At 39.4% G+C, this 23,833-nt stretch overlaps 1 protein-coding gene across 4 annotated transcripts in view; it reads left to right on the forward strand.

The window, feature by feature from the left end:
- Positions 1-215: 215 nt before the first annotated feature.
- GRIA2 (glutamate ionotropic receptor AMPA type subunit 2) overlaps positions 216-23,833 on the forward strand; it is a 113,019-nt gene continuing 89,401 nt past the window's right edge. For 2 of the 4 annotated variants that reach the window (XM_077814480.1, XM_077814481.1), the window contains exons 1-2: positions 270-309; positions 855-995. In XM_077814480.1, coding sequence (XP_077670606.1) covers positions 908-995 — 88 coding nt within the window. In that variant the 5' untranslated portion in view covers positions 270-309; positions 855-907. Of the gene's footprint in view, positions 310-854; positions 996-23,833 lie in introns of all 4 variants that reach the window. The other 2 variants (XM_077814478.1, XM_077814479.1) reach the window with 2 other exon arrangements.

Genomic DNA, 23,833 nt, shown 5'->3' on the forward strand with positions numbered 1-23,833 from the left:
CGTGCAAGCAGCCTTCTTACTTCTGGAGCCGGGACAAGGACCAGACCTTGTGCAAAGGCTTCTCCCGCTTCCGGCGCTTCGGGGTTATTTTCCTTTCTTCGGGTGGTCTGGTCCCTCGCCCAACATTGCAGAGGATCTAATTCGCCGGCGAGAACTGACAAAGAACGAGGAGGAGGAAAGGGATCGTTTGTGGCTTCGTGGATGCTCTACTTTTAATGGAAATGCAAAAGATTATGCATGTTTCTGTCTTCCTGTCTCCTGTGTTCTGGGGACTGATTTGGGGGGTCTATTCTAACAGCATACAAATAGGTAGGTTTCTCTGCACTGCAGGATTTTTTATTTATTTTTTTTTCTGATTGAGGTTTAATGTGGAGGGGTTATTTATTCGTTCATTCACAGCTGGCATTGCGCTTGAGTATTCATGTCCTGTCAAGCACTGAATGCTATGTATGATACACACACATCTGTGTGTGTGTGATTTTGTATGACGCCCCCTCCCTTCAGAAATGATGGCTATCCCCCCTTTGCCTTAAACAGAAACGAAATCGTGTAGCTGGTCCGATAGCGGTTTGCCGATGCAGGCTATGCACGTTATTAAGAGACTCGCATCTCTCTGGCGTGATGCAGAAGCAACGGCTCCCAACAAATAACATGCCCCTCTGAGACAGCTGACTAGAAGAGATCCGCCGCCCCAGAGCGAGCATGCATGTAGCTGCCTCTTTCCCTGCCAGCGAGAATAAGTGGCTCCCAAGCGATGCGATGCCCAAGCGTCAGTCCCCTGAAGCTGAAGCTTCCCACTTTGCAGCACTGATCTGGTCTCTTGTTGTGTTTTATGTGTGTTTGTTTCCCTGCAGGAGGGTTGTTTCCGAGGGGTGCCGATCAGGAATACAGTGCATTTCGGGTAGGGATGGTTCAGTTTTCCACTTCAGAGTTTAGGCTGACGCCCCACATCGACAACCTGGAGGTAGCCAACAGCTTCGCCGTCACCAATGCTTGTGAGTACTGAATGCTGGTGTCATTCAAATAACTGTGGACCGGACTGCTCTGGGGGAGGCGTGAGACCGCCTGGACCCCTTTCTCTCGTGTTCGGGGGAGGAGGGGAGCAGGGACGCGTGCGCACTGGGAATGGGGCTGTGGGAGAGGGTGGTCTGCGGGCTGTGCAGTGCTTTGCCCCCCGGGAAGCTGTGGGGGCAGGTTTGGGAAGAACGCGCCCATCTAATGCGCTCCTCTGGCGATGACTTTGGGGCTTAAAGGGCGCCTCCCCCGCGGATGGCACACACTGCTTTACAGATGGTCCAGGTTTAAAATGGTTCCTTTTCTGCTCTTTCCATACATTACATAAGCCTGGCTTACTGCACATGGCGTGGGACCATATGTTCGCTTTCCCAGGCCAGTTGGACAGGCAGGGTCAGCAAATTAAACGCTCCAGGCTGAGCTAGGAGCTGTTGAGCGGAGATCCATTTAGCTCTCCAATTAATCAATTAAACTTAACCAGGAGAGCCTGCTGCCCACGAAAGCTGTGCAGTTCTAGCTCCGTTGAGCGGCGGTCCTGACTTCCGCCTTGGTGTGGTACAGCACAGCGGTGCTCTGACAAATAAAGCAGGATGTGCGAGGCGATCGGGAGCGGGGGAAGCCAAACGCGAGTGGATCCGCTCGGGTCTGAGCATCAATAGCTAAATGAGACACGGATCAGCCATTTTACTGTTTGCAATTCTCCATATTACATCAAGTTCTCCCTTCCTACCGTTACCCCAATAATTCAAGCCTCTCTGAGGAACCCCTCCAGGGTGGCGGGGGGCACGTTAACAAAGAGACCAGCAAAAAGATGGGATTTTCGGGAGTAAATGCACATTAAGAAAGAGCCCGCTCACTCCCTGTATACAATCATTGCCACCTCGAGGGTAGTACTGTTGGAAAATTGATGCTTTCTTCCGACACAGACTCTGTGGTATTCTTATAATCTACTGTATTATAATTTCATAGGGCCAGAACAGCTGCCATCCCTTCCCATCCCCGCGATTTCCTGTATGTTTCCCCGTGTTCAGTGGTTTTGCAGCGGGCTCAGACAATAGGTAAAATGCCAGGGTCACGCGGGAAAATACCATGGTAAAACCAGCACTGAAAAGCCCCTACAAACATCGTTGGTTGCAAACCACATCACATTATCTGAAATAGTTGATTGAACGATTAGCAAATTTGGCTGAGCAGGTAGACTCGAGAGCCGTGATCATCCCCTCCTCTTAAAATCACAGGCAGAGACACGGTTGTTTTTCGTCTCCTTGGTAAAATAAAGATACACCAAGAAAACATAATAAATCTGCCTAGATGTATAACAAATACATCCCTTGAGTGGGGTATATGAAAATAGCTGGAGTCAGGCTTTTAGTCTTAGTGCGATTAAAAGAGAGAGCGATTCCTCGAGTAAGGTGCTTTGCAATAACGTATGCTACAGACTCATTTGGAAATTTTATCTAGTGATGTATGCGTGTACGCAACGATTCCGAGGGATAATTTTACGCCCATATTTTGCATTGTTTCAGTGTCGGAGGATTGTTTAAACCTGTGCAATATATTGAATGAGAGAGGCGCTTTTAAGTTCTGGGAATGAATTATGAACGCTCAGCCTAGCCTGTGAGATTCCCTGATTGTACACTGGCGGCGCAACACCTTTGAAAAAAAAAAAAAAGACAGGGAGGACTCCCATTTAGGTGCCTGCCTAACGAGAAAAATCATCTCAGACCCAGCCGATTGGAGCTACAATTTGTCATTCTAACTTTAAGGAGAAACCGTGCGATACAGAGTGGAAAACCCAAACAACCGTTTAAAAATGACAATTGTAACAAATCCAGGAGCCCTAAAAAGGCACACCTGTCCATCGGGAGCATTAAAAGCTGTAATTTGTTCCCCATGCTCCAAATGGCTTCCGACATAGTCTCCGGCTTTCAGCCTTGCTCTCCTACCGCATCTGTTTGCGGTGAAATGAGTCCACTGCAGAGACACCGTTTACAAGGACAAGCAGGCAACACACATGGTTACTAGCTCAGGAAACTGACTTCCCCTTATTGTACACTACGAAGAGAGCATTGCATGGTCACACTGAAGTTTCCCTTAATTCTGCGTGTAGGCTGCATACTCAGCCACAGCCTCTCATTTTTTAATTTGTCCTTAAAAAGTGGGAATGAAAGAAGAAAGTACCCTTTTAAAGAAAAACCTTGCTGTTATCTTTGAATACGGGTATTAATGGCTGGGAACAACAGATTTACTCCAACAGCCAGCTAGTTTCATAATTTTATCGCATTAGTTATTTACCGTAATGTGAGAGAACTGCCCAATTTATTTAATTGACGAGTTCTCAGCTCATCAAATAGCGTGCGAGACTCTAGGGACTTAGTACTATTTCTGGGTAGTATTTTCAAAACATTTTGTTGGAAATTAATCAACTGAATCTAGATGTTCCTTAAAATTCTAGTCCTGGCAAAATTCAAGGTCAGCCCGAATGATTGTTCTGTGTTTTCATGCTTTTCCACTCCCAAGTCAATGAACTCCTGAATGTGATTTATTTAAAGCAGCACCAGCGATTTTCCTGTTGCTAACAATCTCTAACGGCAAACATGGCTGCTTTTCAATTTCTTCCAGAAAGTGGAGGAATCCTGCTTTCCTTAATAAACCACATTTGATGTTTGTGCCTGACTAGTTCTTGAGCTTAAATATCTTCCTCCAGACAACTCCTACAATATTTACCGGACCCCTGGAGGGTTTATGAAAGGCTCTTACGTCATTAAAGAGCTGATATAGGCTTTCAGCGGGCTCTCCTTTTTCTCTTGTCTTTCTGTGTGTGGCCAAATCCAAAACTTCCATTTTCGAGCGACTTGCAGATTGGGGTCTAGGATAAGAGCCCGGTCCATGACAAGCTAAAGTGAGTAAAGTAAGAGCAGGTAGTGTCTCTCAAGTCTATCACAACTGACTGTTTAGTGCAGGTATCCTGTTGGATCTGGATTGAATCGAGAGGCACATACTAAAAATAATTAGAAATAGTACTTCTTCGATTACCATCCAGGAAAGGTTTGTGATTAGCCAACAGAGGATACTGGAGACCAGTATTTGCTGAGCCAGATAAAAATTAGTAGTTCTTTTAGAACTGGAGGTACTGAACATTTCAAAATTAGCTTTTTTCCCCCCCATTACCGTTTCCACTACCTCATCCTATGAAATTCGTTCTTGTTTGAGAACTGAGGTTCTGTATCTGGTTCTCTCGCAGATTGTTTTCTTGTGGTGACCTACAAAGCATCTTACAGGTGAAATAAAACTGATATTGGAAACTGCTGCTGGATCTTTACCCAGGCATTCTACAATATAGTCAGTTCATCAACCTTGCTTAGCAGAGGTGTTCTTCTGCTAGTTTAGCCCACGCCTAAACCAAAGTTCAGTAAGCTAAATGGACAATCATAACATTCAGGAGAAACAGTTACTATTCAAAGTAGTCATGGCAGTGACTGAATAAAACAAAATGCTGTTCCGACCGCTAGAAACTCTACCCAGTCATTGTAAAAATGGAGTTCTGCAGCTTTAAAAGTAGGTTCACAGACCGAAGACAAAAATGTCAGGCATAGATTAAGCATCCAGCAGATGGCAGACTACTTCCACCAACAGTCAGCCTTTCCAGTTCCTCTTTTTCCAGGTGAAATTGTTGAGAGGATAGGAAGTCTTACTCAGCGTTGGGTATCGATTTTAAATGTTTGTAAATCATTCTTTTGAAACAGAGACACGTTTCAGAAGTTAGCACGCACACAGACATATCAAACCCCAATATTAGACCGTAAGCAAAGTACTTCCCAAAATAACTAAAGGAAACCCAGGAAGCAGGCTGTTCAAAAAGTGTTCGTAGTTAAAGATCATATGTATTATTGAAAACATTTAATTGCACGTAAATACTGAGTCTACAGACGGAACGAGTGGCTTTTACCCAAAGCAGAACTGTTTAAAGCATTACGTTCCCATACGCACAAACAAAGGAAGGAGGCTTGCGAGGTTGACAGTTGTCAAAACAGGCAGCAAACAGTCCGGTGAGTGAGTCCTTCCGATCGGTAGATGATGACCAAAAGGCAGATGCGTTGGGAGGGAGGCTCTGCTGAGGGTAGCACAGGTTGCACTAAGTTGTGTAACACACACCGCAAGCTGCCGTTTGGGAGGGTTCATTTTGGTCTTTAGCAAATACTTGAGGGCAGATCTTCAGCAGCTGGTGTCAATCGAGTAGCACCATTTCTTTCATGCCGGAGGGGAGGCTCCGGTTCGTGGTTTTCATTGAGGGACTGTGCAGCCCTGACGCGGATGAGACCAGTGTGAGCCAAGAGTACAGTCTCTCTCTGAGGGGGAAGCGCGCTAGAAGCAGCAGATTTCGATGCGCATAGGTGATTCCAATGACGTAAATCAGGGAAAGAAGTAAAGGGGAAAGGAAAGTTACAAGGTCACTACAATGCACCACAAACTGGTGTTTGGGAGATTTTGGCTTTTAACAGTTGTGACAAGGTTACAGTATTGGCGGTGATCTATCGCGTAAAACTGGAGGTTATCCAGAAAAATGAACTATTCGTCCTTTAGCACAGTATAACTAAACGCAACTGATGAAATCACTTCTCATCTACAATATCAGGAATAGATTATATTGTGTAATTACATCAAAACAGAAGACAGCTGAGGTGATGAACCTTGACAATCTTCTGTAACCCTTCAAACACTAAACGGTACCAGTTATTTTGTGAACGCTGATTTTTTTATTTTTTTTTTACCCTAAAAAGAGATTTGAGTCCCTTCAAGAGAAGTTTCCTCAGGGTAATGTAAAAGCTCAATAATAGTAACAAGTTATTCATAAAGTAGCCTGGGCACAGAGGTAATATATGTAAGATCTTGGAAGTTTAATCTTGCTGGCTCAAGAGGGGGTTGAGCATTTCCATTTTAAATCAAGTCTTCCAGCTCTGCAGGGTTCACTGCACCATGACATTATGAAAAGGAGTTGCTGATTCATACATAAATCACAGTTCCTCTCATTATATCATCAACCAGCAGCTTTGAAAACCTATGAATGTCTAGAGTATTGAAACTTCTGAAGGAGAGAGGTATTCATGGCATTTGGTTTTCTAGCTGTTTTGTACTATAATACTACAGATGGAATTCTTAAGAGAATCACCAGTAAAAACATTTCAAAAATAAATAAATTAAAAAAACAGACTATCCCAGGAAAGCAAGGAGAGATGTATCTGTGTTTAGGTGGAGTAAATATACTCTGGACCAAAAGGAAATGTATTGCACAATAATGGTTTTATTTTGTTTTTTAAGGAGAGGAGAACTCTGTTCAGTAGTTATGCTTAGGTTTGTTCATATTTTCTCCTGTTAGTTCTTTTTCATTTCTTTTCCCCTACACACCTCTACACAGGAAAGTCACTTGCTTATAGTTAGAATTGACAAGCTCCAAACTGTACCTACCATAAAAATGATGTAAAAATATCTCGGGATGGTATGCTATATGAACTGTCACACTTCTCACGCTCCCAAATAACCCCTCACCTTCCCTCCCCCCCTCCTTTTCACTCAAAATCAAGAGCTTTAGCAGACTTTAAAGTACTTTAAAGTTCTTGCTGCTGTTGGCCTTACAAAATTAAACCCAGGACACTTGTTCCTTGTGATAGTTCCCTCCCTGCTGTGTCTGTTTTCTCCTTGCTGATATTTAAATTTACATACATAGAGCCATGATCCAGAAGTTGGGGAGTTACAGATAAGTGACATTTTTGGTTTGGCAGCTTGACTTTCCAGATTTTCATTGCATAAATCTTGTCTGTGTCTTAAATATACGTCCTATTTATATTTGTGAAGATAATTAAAATAAAACTAAGTACCAAATGAGCTGGGTTTAACTGCTAATCATGAGATACACATCAATTAAATCTTTACTAGTCTCTAAATATTTTAATGAATGATCATTTTACTTGTCATTAAATAACTACTGAAATAAATTTTAGTTCCTTGTACTTAGTAATATATTTATTGTATGAATTACTAATTACTATAATAACTAATTTACATTGGCTTTAACGGGACTACTCACTGTGCATAAAGTTAAGCATGTGCACAAATCTTCGCATGATCTGGACCTACTGCATGAACTGGGGACTGATCTAAAGCTGTTGAAGTAAATTATAGTCTTGCTACTGATGTCAACAGAGTGGATCAGATCTCGGATTATAAGGATATATTTGAGAATTAAGAGGTGTGTAGCTGCTACAGTTCTACTTGCACAGTTGATAATTGTTGAGGGGAAAGGTTTTTCATTAGTTCAAGATTATTAACGAAATTGAAGGTATGCTATTGTTATGTCAATGTGTATAATTTAATTATCAGTAACTTTCTTCTAGAACTTGTCATGTCTACATCTTGACAGAAAAAGGTTTACATAATGATAAGACCATTTGTAAAATCTGAGTGATTTTACAGAAAGTTCCAATAAGACCAGTTATTTGATACTGAAATGGTTGGGAAAATATCCATAGTAAAGTTCTCACATGAATGCAACTAATAAGTAAATACTTGGCTTTGGTGTAATATAAAGAAAAAGCAGAAAATTGTTTAAACCACACAGTAACTTTCTGAATAATATGATTCCAGAAGCCCTTACAAGCAAAATTACCATCTTAAGTCAACCTTCCAATCTCTATAAATCAGCTGGGAGCATGAATTACCAATATTTTATTCTGAAGGCTCTGTCCTGCATTCTTGAATAGTGCACACTGACACTGAAGCCAAAGCCTGTAGGATGAGGCTCAAAGTAATGTTGAGAAGAGGGTTGAATAGGTAAATGCATCATACACATGTTGATTAAGTATTGTGCTTCTCATACAAGAACGCCTGAGTCAAAAGATTTTTATTTTATTATATTTTTAAATTGTCTGATACCTAACTTGTGGTACCTACAATTATCTGGTATACAGTGGCCAGCATCACAGTACTGTGAGAAATTATATTTCTAGAAGACCAAGAATTAGGGATTCACTCATGTACTTTTCTACAGTTGTTCTGCCCATGGTGATTTTATTCTTTTGTGTCACATAGTTTACTGAAAACTGGTTTAATTAAAATTGGTGTTGCAGAAGGTTTGCTATTGTAGAAATCTCTCTTATGTTATTTGAAATTAATGTGTTTTGTATCAACATTATTATTTTGTTTTAAAACCTTCAGGTTTTACTTTAAAAAGTTAATTACAATTGTACATTGGTTACAAATACATGTTAGTTTTAAGCTAGTTAAAATTGAAAAGGTACTTTGATGATAAACAGTCTGGCGTTTCATTAGTGAATGCTTTACAGTTTATTTGAATGGAAGGGAGAGATGAAAAGAACTAGGCAAATACAGTGAATGCATATTTTAAAAAAATCACCTGTTAAGATAATACATACTGTGTAGCTCTATTTACCGCACTGTATTTCTAATTTGTAATGTGTACTTACAGAGATATGGATTATGCTGTTTTAAGTATTACTTCTAATATCTACGCTTCATTTATCTTTTTGTCTGTAGCGCAAAGCTGCTTTGTGAATCACTGATCAAGGGGAATACGCCCTCTTTTTTTTTCTTTTTTTTTTCTTTTTTTTTTTACTTTACTTATCCCTAAATAAATCTTTGACATTTTGTATGCTTTTAAGAAACTTTTAAGGGTTTTCTTACCTATACATCAGTCAGTTTAAAAGGGAAGTGTATTTGTGCCCTAAAGTTTCCAGTTGGAGAATGAAGTCACTGAGTAAAGCTTTTGGGGCCTGATTCTGATTTTATTTACACTGTTTCAGACAGTGTAACTCTATTGGTCTTCAGTATGCCTTGATAAAAAGTACAAAAGATGTAGTAAAGAAAAGACTTTCACTAAGAGTTATTAATTATTCTCTACAAAATAAGGGTCCAGTTCTTCTACAGTAGCTGACATTGAATACCATCTTACGCCACAGCCAACCTTGTAGAAACTAATGACATTGCTTTTTGGGTTAAGGTACTATATTCAGTGCAATTAAAGGTGGCAGGATCAGGCCATAAGAAATTTCCTTTATTCTATATCAGACCAGGCTATTCAGCGCTATATTAGCAGATTTAACTTGGCATGGGATCCTCTTGCATGTTTGTTTGATGGTGCTGTGCCTACAACTGAATTCTCACTTGAATTATTCTGTGAATAGCTTAGTGTGCACATCAGAAATGTATCTTCATTTGTTAAACACTGAAGTTAAATTGGTGTAGATACCAAAAAGAAGAGAAAAATGGCAATTTCCCATTTGTGGTCTAATTCCATGATCCTTTTGCTGGCAAAATTCTCACTGAAGTCCATGAGAGTATTTACTTGTCATGTGCAGTGTAGGGGGAATGTCAGTAAAAATGTTCATGTAGGACCAGATTTTCAAGTTTTCAGAATACGCAATTGGTGCTAGATTTTCAAGAGTTCTGCACTCAGCAGGTTCTCTTTGTGACATTCATGGCTCAATATTAAAATAAATTCAGCACGAAACATGCTGAGCTCTTTTGAAAATCTGGCTACTGATTTTGGTGCCTATGTGAACACTGATCTCTCTTGAAAACCTGTGCCACAGTTTCTGTTTTGTTTACCAGTAGACTGTAACACCCTTGAAAACTTATAAATGCAGTTTCTTTCATAGACAGGCTGATTTGGCTTCAAGTCCACTCGAGGCAAGGATACTGTAACTGAGACAGTACATAAAATGCTCACAATAACCAGCATCTGATGAAGTCTAGTTGCTCTATTATCCCTTTTCATTTTAGTCTCTGATTGAATTTCAGTTACATAATACTGCATTTTCTCATATTACTATAGTTAAGAATGTCATCTCAGCATTTTTATTAGACATTTTATTTATAAAGAGTTAAAATTTTGACCCAGGCTGAAACGGGGCTTAAAGATATTTCAGCCTGGAAGCAAATTGTTTGATTTTATTTCCTTTTAGTTGATTTGAAAAATAAAAGGGTTTGACTCTAAAGTGTTAAGAATGAAAAGCAAAAAACAAAACAGTCCATTAGGTAATGCTTTCAGTTGCCTTTTTACCACCTCCTAGAATTTATATGACTGTTGTTATTGAATTACTGAAGTTTTGCAGCCCACTAGTGCATGGCATCAAGCATCATTTAGTGGCCTGTTTGAGATGGAAAGAGAAGGAGCTACTGCACATTCAAACTAACCTTTTTCATAAAAAATGCCATTTGTTACTTTTTAACAGGATTAAGGGCATATCCAGCTTCCTTTTCCAAGGTTGAGAAAGGCCTCTTGGTAGTGGGACAAGATGGCCCTTCTGCACAGGTTGTGAATGTGCTTCTCAAGGAGTATGCCCTCCTTATATGGTGCAGAGCCCTGCTCTGTGAGTGGCAACACCCCTCTGATGGGAGGGAAGGAGGAAAGACTGAGGCATGGCGGCAGAGGGAAGGAGTGGGGGTAGGGCTGGTAGAGCCACGGTTGTGCAGTGAGAGGATTATTTAAGGGTCTTCAGAGGTTACTTCAGTTGCTGAGCTAGAGTGTGGACAATAGAGTAGCTCTGTAGCCTGAAGAAAGGATTCTTCCCACGGTCCACCCCACTTTTCATATGTGTCCCAATTCATTGGCCCAGTCCCTGGCCAAGTTATGCCATCTAGGCCATGGGCTCTGGAGTTGTTCCTTGGTACGTGTATGTGATATTTGTCTAACTCTGCTCTGTGCCCATAACACCAAAAAGCTGTTATGATCGGTCATTTCAGTGATGCACAAAATAGGGATTTAAACCATGTGGAGCTTTTGCAATCAGTTGGATCAATAATCTGCCTTTTAAAAAGTCTCCAACCACATTACCATATAGACTCCAATGGCTCATTTGGAAGTGTTAGAGCCAGTTGCTCAGTGGGCCTAGTGCTTCAAACTTTTGACTGTGGTGGGACTTGAGGGTGCTGAGCTGCTGCTTACTGGAGATTCTCTTCTCTTCATAGGATTGGGCACAGAGTTAAACAAATCAGATATTTTTTGTAGAAATATCATGAAAATCACTGAGTAAATTATTCAGCCAACAAATACTAACTAACCAGCTTTACCCAGAGTGTATAGTTTTAGTTGGCAACTTTTAATGAAAGATTAAGACTTATTGATGATGCAAGTGATTTTTTTAAATAGTACTAAAAAAGAGAGTGACAGATATAAAAAATAAGGGAATAGAGCAGAACTGAGGTGCTATGCCATAGGTTGTGAGTTCCAGTGACAATACCTTTTTAGTATTATAAAAATGCTATCAATTTTTATTTCAATCATTTCATTATGTCTGGTCAATATTTAAGTGTTATGCCTAAATGCTATAGCTTACTTTGTAATATGGACAGGATTACTACATAACCAGATGAGTTCATCCCTGCAGGTGATCTGATAATCTGCAGTATGAAGCCAGCAAACTGAGGGCCTGATTCTGTTTCTACTGAAGGCAATGGCAAAGCTCCTATTGACTTCAGTGGGAACACGTTCAAGCCCTAAGTGCATGTAGCATGAGTTTTTAGTTTTCCAATCTAGTCAACACGGTAGATATGGCAGACTAGTATATTGCAGTGTATGTGTAAAATGGAGAAATCTGAACGTTTTTAGAAAATTGTACTAAAATATTTGGCCATTAATCTACCTTTCTTGACAAGAAACACTGTGGAGGATAATGAGATACTCTAGCTTACGTGACCCAGGATTCCAAGTATTTCAAAGCACTTCTAACATAGTTTCTTAAGAGGAAGTGTGGACATACTAGCAGGATTGTTAAAACAATGTAATTTAGCTCAAGTATGTAGCTGAAACTGTGTTAGTAAAGGTTTCAGAGTAGCAGCCGTGTTAGTCTGTATTCGCAAAAAGAAAAGGAGTACTTGAGGCACCTTAGAGACTAACCCAAGGTGCCACAAGTACTCCTTTTCTTTTTGTGTTAGTAAAGCCATTTTTGAAAATGGGTTTGATTTCTGCTTGTGTAGATGAGTCTTAAAGATGAACAGCAAAGCAAAGATAATGTTTGTTTCCTTTCCTCCTTTACATTTTACCTTTAAAATAATATTGTCATGATACTTATTTTATTTAGTCAATATCTATGTGAAATGTAAAAAGGAAATTACTTCCAGGATTGCTTAAACTGGCTCTATAGAAAGTAGGAAAACTCCACTCTGGAAATAACTGTGCACAACTACATACTACTAGCACTGAATTTTCTAGGAAACAGAGCATTGTAACATTTGTTTGGAGGAAAATACAACTTTATTTATATTTATTTCTGTGTGTGTATGCCAGTGAGTGAGTGTGTGTGAGTGTGTCTCAATTTTTGGAAACTCAATGTAAAACGCCTTAAAGGGGCCACATTTTCAGAAAATTCTGATCAGCCATGCTCTGAAAATCAGGCTTCCTTAAGGTATCTCAAATTGGGCACCCAAAATCACTAATCATTTTGAAGATTTTAGCTTTAGTCCTTGTAAAGTAATATAATGGAAAGGGAAATCAATTTCTGAGGCTACCAACTATGATATAGTTTATTCAAATAATCTGGGGCAGATCCTGAACTGATGTAAATAGTCATAGGTCCATGGATCTGTCCCTCTGTGTAAATGTTTTTTCTTTTTTAAAATCTGTAATTCTAGTTCAAATGTTTTGTTGACTATAAATTGACACTCTAAACTGAAATAAACAACACTAATATTGTGACAAAAGCCAATACATTCAAAGGCCATTCTTCCTGTGTTTGTCAGTGTGACTTGGTCTTGCAGGGATCTCAGATGAGAGAGTTCTATGAAATGTGCAATATTAAAGCCCAATGGGATAAGTAAAGGATTTGATTGTTTTTTGTAGGTTTGTGTCACCTGGGAAATGTTTCTTAAAATATTATGTAGGATTTTTTTGTTTGTTTCTCTAGACTACCATCAAAGATAAAACAATGGGGCTATTGTTATGTCTTGGTTCTTGCATGTTACTTTAAAGTAAATTTAGTGGAACAATATAAAACACATACACATCTTGAATATTAAGATCAAGTAGTAAAACTATGTATTCAAACTATGTATTCTTTGGTTAAGAAATGGGAAAGAAAGTCTTATTTAAAAAAAATTATTCCCGACTGGTTTGAAAAAAAAATCCCTACTTAAACTATGAATTATGGGATAAATTTTAGTCTCACTTATGCACGTGTGACTCCCATTGACATCGATTTATAATTACAATTATAAAAAGGTGATGCTTGAGTTACTGTTAAATATGCTATTTCCATCAAACTAAAAACACCCCAAATGACATTTCAGTGCCATTGAATTAGCAGTTGCACGGCTGAAAGTATGAAGATATGCCATAATTCATAGAACTATCAAGTCTGAGGGTGTGTTACATTCAGAATGATGTTCAGTGTGATGATTAAAATAGTATCTCTACATCCCTGCAAACACGTAGAGTGTTGACTATTGGGAGCTCAGAAGCTTCCTGAGATTGCTTTTTTTTTTTTCTGACACGATTAATTCCTATTTGCTGTGACAGGAGTGGATCATTCTAGACCATAATGTCTTTTTTGGTTGTGTCAAATAAATGGTATATTCCACAGAATACTTTCCATCTGTGACAACTGTTTGGAGTACCATTTGAATCATGATGATACTTCTCTTCCCATTACCCTTTATCCTTTTGGAGGTGACAAAAATACCTAATTGCTTCTGCTTTAGGAATTTTGTTTTCCACTCTGTTGCAAAGTAGGTGTTTCTGGCTTAGATGTGGACCCACGAATACTGTCATGCTTATCAGTAGTACTTTCATTTTATGGTACACTCAGACTAAGCACTGCTTAATCTTTTCTGCCTCCATTTCTGGGCTTTATCTCATCAATATCCAAAAGCTTTCTAATAACCTGCATTGTGTAGTGTGTGATATTTCATTCTGACATGGTAAATAGAGAAGAAAACATTTCAGCATGTAAAAAACCAAAAAGTTTCAAACTGAATCTACACTGTCAAAAACCCATTATAACAAAATGAAGGAGTGGGGGAGAACTTTGCTTATAGGTTTATCTTCTTTCCTTTCTGTGAAATATTTTTGACAGCATTCACCTGGTTTTGAAGTTGCCTGTTTCACCTGTTTGTACTGTTTATCATATTTTCTAGCCTTGAAAACAGTAGATCATGTTGCAAAGTCAGCTTTGTTAGTCCAAATATTCCAACGTGAAAGAAAAGTGAACGCTGTTGTGAGGGAGCCAGGTGTTACACTGTTAGATCTGCTTTATAACCAGCCATTAAATCTTCCCCATTCATTGTTCTCAAAAACATGAGCTTTGCTACTACTACTTTGTTGTTTTAAAAGTTTGTGAAAATAATAGTATTAACTCTCTAGTTCTCATTCACCAGCAATTCTTTATGGAGAAATTTATATCTTGCAATTTTTCAGGTTGACCATTCAAAATAAATAAAAGTTCTTTTCAACCTTGTAAGTATCCTTTGAAACTTTGAGATGCTGAAGCTCTCACTGCACCCAGAAGCAGGTGTGACCTTTCTGTATCTCTTTTGGTAACTACTAAAAAAAACCCAAAAAACCCAGACAGTTACAACATGTCTCTGTGTTCCTTGCTCCCTCCTTCATTGCAGCTCAAACATATGTTTTGGAGGGTAGTGGTCTGAATGTTTAGTTCTCCCTCTTGTTTCAAAAAATCCTCCTTTCCCCTTTCTGGGCTCTTCTACTCTCCTCTGCCCTTGACCAATACAGGCCCCCAGAATATTTCCTTCCTCAGGGTTCTTAGGCAGTAGACCATTCCTCTACCCACGAGTATCATTTTCAACTTTCCCAGATTCAGGTTCAGCTTCAGCAAGAAACTTTTCATCTAGCTGTAGGAATTGATTTTGCATAGGCACCGGATCAACTGGGTGATGGTGATGGTAGTGGTAGTGAAGGAGCTACATAATTGAGTATTTTTACATACGTTTAACAGTGTAGATCTTGACATCTCATGATCCCCCATGTAGCTCCATAGATGCATTAAATAGGACATGAGAGGAACAATATAGCCTCACACATCTTCATAAGTGAGAGGTGCAGTTGTCTACCGCTACCTTATGGGAGCACTTTGAGAGTAAGGTTCTGAGTCAGATTAGAGCATTTCCAGGCAGTCCTCCAGATCCTTAGGACTATGGGTCAGGTTTGGATGGTCTTTAATATTAGTAGGCCTTCCTGTTGTGTGAATCTCAGATTCTGAGAATGAGGATGGGATGGTAGCATTACATACTTTCTATGAGGTTATCCCTGATTCTGGGATCTTTTCTGTGAAATAGGCAGATGGTTCTTTGTAAAGTGTGTGAGAGCTGAAAATTAGGAGGCTATCTCTACTTAGAAATAGTTTTTCCTTTTGTGAGGAATTTTCCATTTTCTGTACTTTGTGGATTCAATCTAGAATGGCTGCCATTGGAGAGGCTGGGCAGGGCTGGAGGGGATATCTTTTCTAGGGATGTTTTGACCATATTTTTTCACTGAACATTTGGAGGTACTAGTGAAGATTTTAGACTGTAACCACTGAATTTTTATTACTAATTATTTGTATTACCATAATGCCTAGAAGCTCTAGTTATAGATCAGGAGTCTAGTCATAAACCCTATTGTGCTATACAAACACAGAACAAAGAGAGCTTACAATCTAAGTATAAGACAGGAGACAACTGATGGATATAAACAGATAGGTGAGGGAGTACAAAGAAACAAGGCGACAGTATTGGTCACGTGATAGACTGTGGTCTCAGTGCACCAACCGCTGTCAAGTTTTTTTTTGTTTTTTTTTTATAGGCATCACTGCAAAGGAGAGCTTTGATGTAGATGAACCATGACAAGTAGGCCAAGTTCAGCAAGGAACTTGTACATGAAGATTGTTTTTCCATCCAGTCCATCTTCTTTGTCAATAATTGTAACCATTTGATCGAAGAGATCATCTTGGCACACATTGTCATTTAAGTCTTTGGAGTTCAGATTAGTAACTAGTCCAAAAGGATGGCCACCCACAGTCACTGCAGGGTTGAAAGAGTACTCAACTGTGGCCTGTATCAGTGGTGGTATCATTGTGTTCAGAGGAAAAGCTATGAAGTCAAAAACCTGGTAGTTTTCAGGCACTAAGAGACACAGCAATAATATTCTCTGTCCACTTACTGGTGAAGCCTATCAGAAACTTTACAATGTTGAACTCATGTGCTCATATCTTGCAAAATCAAGTAGGAAAATATCGGATCCATTGGTGTTAAATACTGTAGATGCCTCCCAAGTGGAGGTGGGGTTCCAGTTCCCTCTAAGGAACAGCTGGTACTCCCTTAGCCCGGAAATCATCTCTTGACACTGTCTGTGGAAGATTCCCTATCTGTGGAGACGCAACTTTGGTATCAGTTCAAGGCCTTGGATCCCTTCCAGTCCATCTTTAGTGCTGACCATGGAGGAAATGACACTGTTCCCAGGAGTTGGTATATCCTCCTGGTGATGGATAATGGCCAGGTTGCTATACTGACTCTCTTAGATCTCTTAACTTCATTTGATACTATTGCCCATGAGGTTTTGTTAGCTGTCCTGCAGCCCTTGGTTGAGGCAGATATTTTTTTTCTCTTCAGTAGGTCTCAGAAGGTATTTGGGGAAGTTGCATGCAAGAAAAATCTTGTAGTGGTTTTTGCAAGGCTCTGTTTTCTCATTCTCCTTTCAACATCTATGAGTGTCATCATGGAAGTGGTAAGGAAATTTGGGTGTGTGGTGTCCTTAATGTGAAGAAGATATACAGATTTTCCTTGTTTTTTCTGTATCTGGACAGTTTAGTATCAGTGTTTGACCAGTGCCTGGCCAAATCTGGCACTCAGATGGCTGAGACTAGGCCAAAGTTCAGCTCAGATAAGGTGTATTTGACCTTCATGGTTGGGGGAAGGATTTGATGGCATAGGAGGAGTATATTTCTCCTCATTATTGGGATTTGTTTGCTGTTTTTCTAGGAGGCTTTTATTTTGAGAGTTCTCTTGGACTTCTCCACTCCTTCTTCACAAGAAACCTGGTGATATCAGGGGCCAAAAAGGCCTTTTTTTCACCCATGTCTTCTATTTACAAACTTTTCTTGTAGAGCCAGACTTAGTGATAGTAATCCATGTCTTTGTGACTTTTAGGCTGGGTTATTGCTCTACCTGGGGTTATTGTTGTACCTGTGACTTTTAGGCTGGGTTACTGCCCACATTTTTAGATGGTATTAGCCAAAGGCTAATGATACGCCAGTTCTAACATGATACGCCAGTTCTCAGATAACTGCACTGGATTCCTGGTTTCTTCTGGATGCAATTCAAGGTGTTAAAGTTGATCTACAAGCTTTGTTTAGCTTCACACCTGGCTACATGAAAGACCACTTCTTCCCAATGAGCTGACATAGCTGTTATATTCATGGGCATTTAAGCTCACAGGACCAAGATTTAAATGTCTGCGGGGTGGTGGCAGGACATTTTCTATGAAGGGTTCCCAACTTTGAATTCCCTTTTCCGACTAGTCTGATGGAGCCCAATGACTTTAAACATAATGCCCATCTCTTCTTAAGTATTTGCTCCAGGGGTGGGTTTGAGATGGGAGGAATTGTTTGCATTTCGGGTTTTAGTTATTAGATGAGTTCAAAACTGTCTGTTTTGTACATTTTGTTCATGTAGACACAGCTCACTTTATATATCAATCAACAACTATGCAAGATCTCCACTGTATTTGCACACAGTCAACAAATATGTGTGTACACATGTAAGTGCTCCATTCCCAGATGGGGAGTTAACAATTTTGAGGGCATTTTGTTTTGTGGACATGTTTTTTACTCTGGGGATGACTGGGCACAAAGGGTGCAAGTTATATCCCACTTTATGCTCCTGTCCTCTTCTTGCTGACAAACAGAATACAGTATGAATGGCTTGCTCTTTTTTCATTTGCTGTATAGAAAATTTAGCAGGGTTTTAAAATAACAAAATGGATATGATCAGGCCAAACTCCCTGCATAATACATTCCTCTCTTGCACAGCACAAGAAGTGAACAATTTGAAGCTGGTGTGAATAACTGTAGCCATTTGTCACGTAACAGGAAATGGAAAAAAAAAACCCAACAAAAAAGTGGGTTTTTTTTTTCTTTACAGGAATTGGAATAACACCGTGATTACCTAATCTTATGCAACTCTCAGGGACAGTTTGATTTTTTTTGTATTTGTTTGATCTAACTAGTTCTGACAACTAACACAGACCAAATCCTGAAAGGTCCTACGCATCTATAACTTTCATTGAAGTCAGTGGGAATTGCCAAAGTTCACACTTCACAGGATTTGGCCCATACTTTCCCATCCATTTTAGCTGTTTGATGTGTCTGAAAACATTTAATCTAGTTTTGAGCCACACACTAATATGAAAACCAGAGTATATAGAAAACATTTTTGTGTTTTTAAATAACAACTTTGCATGAGGAGTGCTCGAGGGAATTAATTGCTGCATGCATGTGGTTTGAGTAGAACTATGGCATAAACTTTATAGTAATTAAAATTATCCAGAGTGTAAAATCCATGGTCCAGTGCAATGTCTTTATTTCTGTGTTGTACAGGGCAGAACATAATGTCAGCACTTAATAATGATTAGGGATGTGCAATCTGATTTGGTTAAATATTCAGTAAGAATTCCCCTGAACCACTGTTCATTCTTCATAGCAAACGCAAACTGAATCTTTCTGAAGATTTGAAAATGTGTTTTGGTTAAGGACAATTCTATTCACCATGTTTGGCAAATAGAGAAGATCTCAATATGCCTTTCTCTCTGGCCTACTCAAAACTGTTCCTCTCCAGATAGTCTGTACCTCTATCCCCTCTTGTATATTTCTCCAAGAATTTCCCTGTCTGCTTTTCTAATGCCCATTTCTAATCTCCCCAGAGATTCCCCTGACTGTATTTTTCTCACATACGTAGTACTAACTATATATCAATCTTTCCCTCTATATTATCTATCTCTGTTTCTCCTTCTTCCCCACTCCTGAGTTGCACTCTCTCTCTCGCTCTCCCCCTACTCTCATTTCCCTCTGTCTTGCTCTTTCCTGGCCCTTCTCTTCAAGATACCTAAGATCCTGGGGCCAGACAGGTTAGCCATTTATATAGCCCTGTATGTAGCTGCAGGTGTGTGAGAGATGCATCAAAGTGCCCAGAACCCAACTACTGCTGCCATTGCTGGGTTTGTAGTGCTCTCTTTCCTTCCTCCCCCATTATCACCCACATTGTATAATTTTTTAAACATTTTTCATGGGGAAAAAATATGTTGAAAAGTTTCAGCTAGATCTAGTTGTAGTTCTACCTCTTTTAGTAGAACAATGGAAACTAAACAACCAAAATTGCCATCTCCCAAGAATGTGATTGTATTGTTTCCTGATCCTATGGAAGATAATGGCACAGCTCTGTCAAGCTACTGATTTCCATAAAAATATAACATTTTAATGGTATTTCTAGAAAAATTTCAGTACTAATATTTTGGTAAATTTTTCACAAGCTACTTGGTGAAAAAATTACCTCTGCTTTGATGTGGTGGCAAGACTCCAGCCTAGTCAAACAAAGAAAAACTTTTTTTTTTAGTTGTTTGAGTGGTTTAGGATGCCATTCTACAAACCTCACTGCAAGGCTTCTGTTCTCCTGATTCAAGCAACACATGTTGGGTGATTTTTGTCTGCTGGTTAGGTGAAGTTCATTTGATTAACTTCATTAAGGTTGGAGGAGATAACATAAAAGTGTAACCCACTGGCATATGTGTGTTACAAAGCTAGAAACGCTGCATTGGGACTAGAGCCCAGAAATCTGTTTTATTGTTGACTAGAACAGTGGCACATGTGGAAAGTCTGTCAGCCTGTATTCTTTACTTGCCGAACAATGATGGCCAGAATCATCCACTTAAGCATCCAAAAACAGCCTGAACACCATTAAGGTATTCTGAGCATTAAGGTATTCTGAATATGTTTTTCTTCAGATTAGCTAGTCAGGATTTACAAGGCCCAACTATGGGTTGTTTAAGACAAAAACGGAAAGGGGAGAAAGGCTGGTCTGGATCTGGGTAGCTACATGAATGAGCAAAAACCATTTGCCAGAATTCCGTACTTGCCAAATTGTACAAATGTTTATGTATGTGTATTTGGTATGCAGGTGTTAGTAGTAATTTGCCTTATTTTGAAGGTGTAAGTGGTGCTTAGGGCACATAATGTTCCTTTATTCACCTTCTGTGAGTATTCTAGCAGATTTGTACAGAAATAATGTTCAAGAAAACAGAATTTTAAGTTAATAGTCACATAATTTGAATTTTGAATTTGTGACCATAAGTATTATTTACACTGAGAATCATATTCTGAGAGTTCTGCTTATTCAGTTAGGGAACCCTAAGTTCTGGTATTTAATAACTCTGCAGGTGTGGAAAGGAGAGCTTTATAACATTGAGAAAGACAGACCACACTTAATTCTTGTCTTAGAAGATACCAACAGGTTGGATCTTAAAATAACATTTTGAAAAGCTATTTTAAAGGTAGGTTTTTAGTGTTTTAGAAGTTTATTATGGCTCCCCTTTGAGCTCGGTCCACTTGGAACTATGTCCTTAAACCTGGAGGAGGAAAATTTCAATAAGTAATGTTCTAGAATATTTGTAAAATAGCTTGTCTATGCTATATAAAAGAGTTCATGATACTATATTTGGTGTATTTATATATGGAGCATGGAGAATACATGATGTGATGACATGGTAAAACATAAAACCATGTGGTGGCATGGTTTTATCAGCACTCATTTAGGATAAACTCACTTGTGAGAAGTCAGATTATCTTTGGTTAGTTTTGTTTATTATTTGCTGTGACACTCATGAGTAACCAACTCATCCAAATGAGTGCTGAAAACATATTGTGTGTAAACATAAATATATAGTGGGTCAGATCCTTAGCCCCACCAAGTCCCCTTTGCACAATTCCTGTGCTATCAAGGGCACTTAAAGCTATCCATAATGTGTGCTCCACTAGTATACTAGGGATTCTCCTGGCAAAGCTTAACTGGCTCTATGCTACTTCCTCCTGATTTCTCTCCCAACAGCATAGGAGGCATGTCAAGGGTGTGCAAAGGGCAGGGGAGAGGGAGTGACATGCTGGAGTAGCATACTATTCTCTGTTGATTTTTGTTGTCATAACAGCCCCAAGGGGGGCAATCCCTTACATCCTAATGCAGTGAAGGGCGGCTTGTTCTAAGATGTGCCAGCAGCCAAGCCAAAAGTGGCCAAAAGCCATCTCTCCCCACCACTCCCTTTATATGATTAAGCTTTGCTCAAGTGCATCAGGAAATCTGGCCAAAATGCATGTTCTGGTTTTGGTGTTCCTGTTAAACATTATTGGAAACAATCACAAAAATACAAACATATTTAACAGATTTATCTTTGCGTTTATCATAATGGAGAGAGAGCACCAACATAGGACACAACATTTCTTTAATAATAGTTTATTAAATCTCATTGTGGAAGCAATATTCCATGATATGTTGCATTAATTTTCAGTTTTGCTAATATGCAAGGAAAACTCACTAACATGGAAAACAAAATTGTCATGTCATCAAGAAAATCTGATTCACTTTTATGACAAAAAATTCTGAATTAAGTATGATGGCTCCTTTAGGGAAACTAGATGAAGTTTTTCCTGTGCTTTTCTGGAATCGTTAATTAGTGTTACCTTCTAGCAATAAATTAAGGTGGCATTACGAACTCCAGAGCCTGCTCTGGATGCTCACGTTGCCAATTTTAATCCATGTCTAAGATGTAGACATGATCCTCTTTCTGAGAGAAAAAAATGTATTACTATTTTTAGAGCCCTCCTCTGTTGTTTGCCTTGATGTGTTTTAGCTTGCAGTGTATTAACAGAGGGGTGAAACATTTGATATGAGACTAAATACTGCCTTTTTAAAATCTCAGCAAGTATGGGAAAATTATTTTTTGCCTTTTGCTGGAAGTTTTGAATTTAGCGATCACAATGATCTATAATGCTGTTTTGGAATTTATTATGCTCCTCCACCCCCACAAGGTGAAAACAATGGGTTTGCTTGAGAGGTTCCGGCTTAGAGCTTGGCATCAAAAGCCTTTGCGTGGGTGTGTGAGTGTGTGCGTGAGAGAGAGAGATTGAGATGGGCACTTATGTTCTTATTGTTTGTCATTTTTAAGGTGGAACCTTGACTTATAATTTCTGTGCTTTCTTGGGTTTTTTTTTTTGTTCCTTAGAATTGAAACATTCTTTAAAATCTTTTCAAAAGGGCTGGTGAGTTGACTCCCCCTTAATTCCAGTTTAACCAAGATTTTTTGCATCAGAATTACATTGCAATCTAAAACAGCAATCACTGGTGCAGAAAAATAGCTAAAGAAAATCTTTGGCTGGCCAGTAATAGATTAGTATTACTGTTGGCCATAAAACTGAGGGACGTTTGTGCTGCTTCTTAGAGTCTCCAGAAGATTGTTCCACAATTGTGCACTGGATGAGGTAAAGCTCTATCTCCTACACAAACAAGCTTTACCCTTGCAGCAAAGAGTTCTATCGTGCCTGAAGAATGGAGTTTTCTATTGCAGTCCTCCTCTCAGAACTTGAAGTGATTTCTTAGGTATCCCAAACCCAGATCATTAGGCACCTAAAAGATGATGACTGAAACTTTGAATTTTACATAATAGCCTATGGGAAGCCAGTGTAGTGAGCGGAGGACAGGTCTGAAGCGCTTGTGCTAACTTGTGTTCCTGAGGACAAGTGCTCATGCATTTTTGTACTAGTGTAGTTTCCAGGTAAGTTGCATAGCAAAGAAGTGTGTTTTCAGTTACAGGTTATTGTCCACCGGGTTGCAGGTTCCTAGCCAGCAACAGATGTTAGAATGTGCAGATGCTGCTGTGTGAGAGCTTAGAAGCAAAGAATCCAGGAGCCTGCTAAACTGCAGATTGATTTGACCAACTGGTTATCCCCAACCAGTGCCTGTAAATTCCTCTTAGTGTTTTCTTCTGTCAACCAATATAATTTTTGTTCTGACTGAATTCAGTTTCAACCAACTGTTCTTCATCCATGAGTTCATCTCGGCCAAGCACTGGTCAGGTTAATGACAGTGTTATTGTCTTTGTTGTGAAAGATAGGTAGAACTGTATTGTGATATGGTATGTCATTGCATATCATTGACTCTTGACTTTTACTTGAGTCCATGATGTCTTCTCAGTTCCCCTAGTGGTTGTACATGAGTTATAAATATGACCAAAAGAGAACTGATCCTTGTGGGATATTGCAAATGAAAGGTTTGGTGCTTTATATGCAGTTTCCTATTACTATCCCCTTTGAGTGTATCCCTTGGCTCCAGCAAGAACACAAAGCATTTTAGTGCACATCCCTGAGACAGGACAGCAATATTTCTTAAAAGACTGTGTCAAATACTGGAGAGAGGTCCAGGCATAGGAGAGTGGATGTGTGCCCTCCATCCACTGACAGGAGGAAATCATCCAACAGACCACTAATGCTGCTTTCATTCCATGTCCTGATCTGTATCCAGATTGTGCAGAGTCTATGATATTGGCTTAGTTAGATGAGCTTGAAGGTAGCCTTTGGCTAGCTTCTGCATGAGCTTGCTCATTAACAAGAAGCTTATTGCTTGATATTAGAGCCAGGTCCAATCTGTCCAGGATGGGTTTCTTCACTGTTGGTTGGACTATACTTTTTTTGAAGGAGGAAGAGATGATCCCTTTACTGAATGTTACATTGGATGTTCCCGTCAGGAGAGGTACCAGTTGCTCATTATTCTTTCACAG

Source organism: Eretmochelys imbricata, chromosome 4, assembly GCF_965152235.1.
Source record: "Eretmochelys imbricata isolate rEreImb1 chromosome 4, rEreImb1.hap1, whole genome shotgun sequence".
Taxonomy (NCBI): Eukaryota; Metazoa; Chordata; order Testudines; family Cheloniidae; genus Eretmochelys; species Eretmochelys imbricata.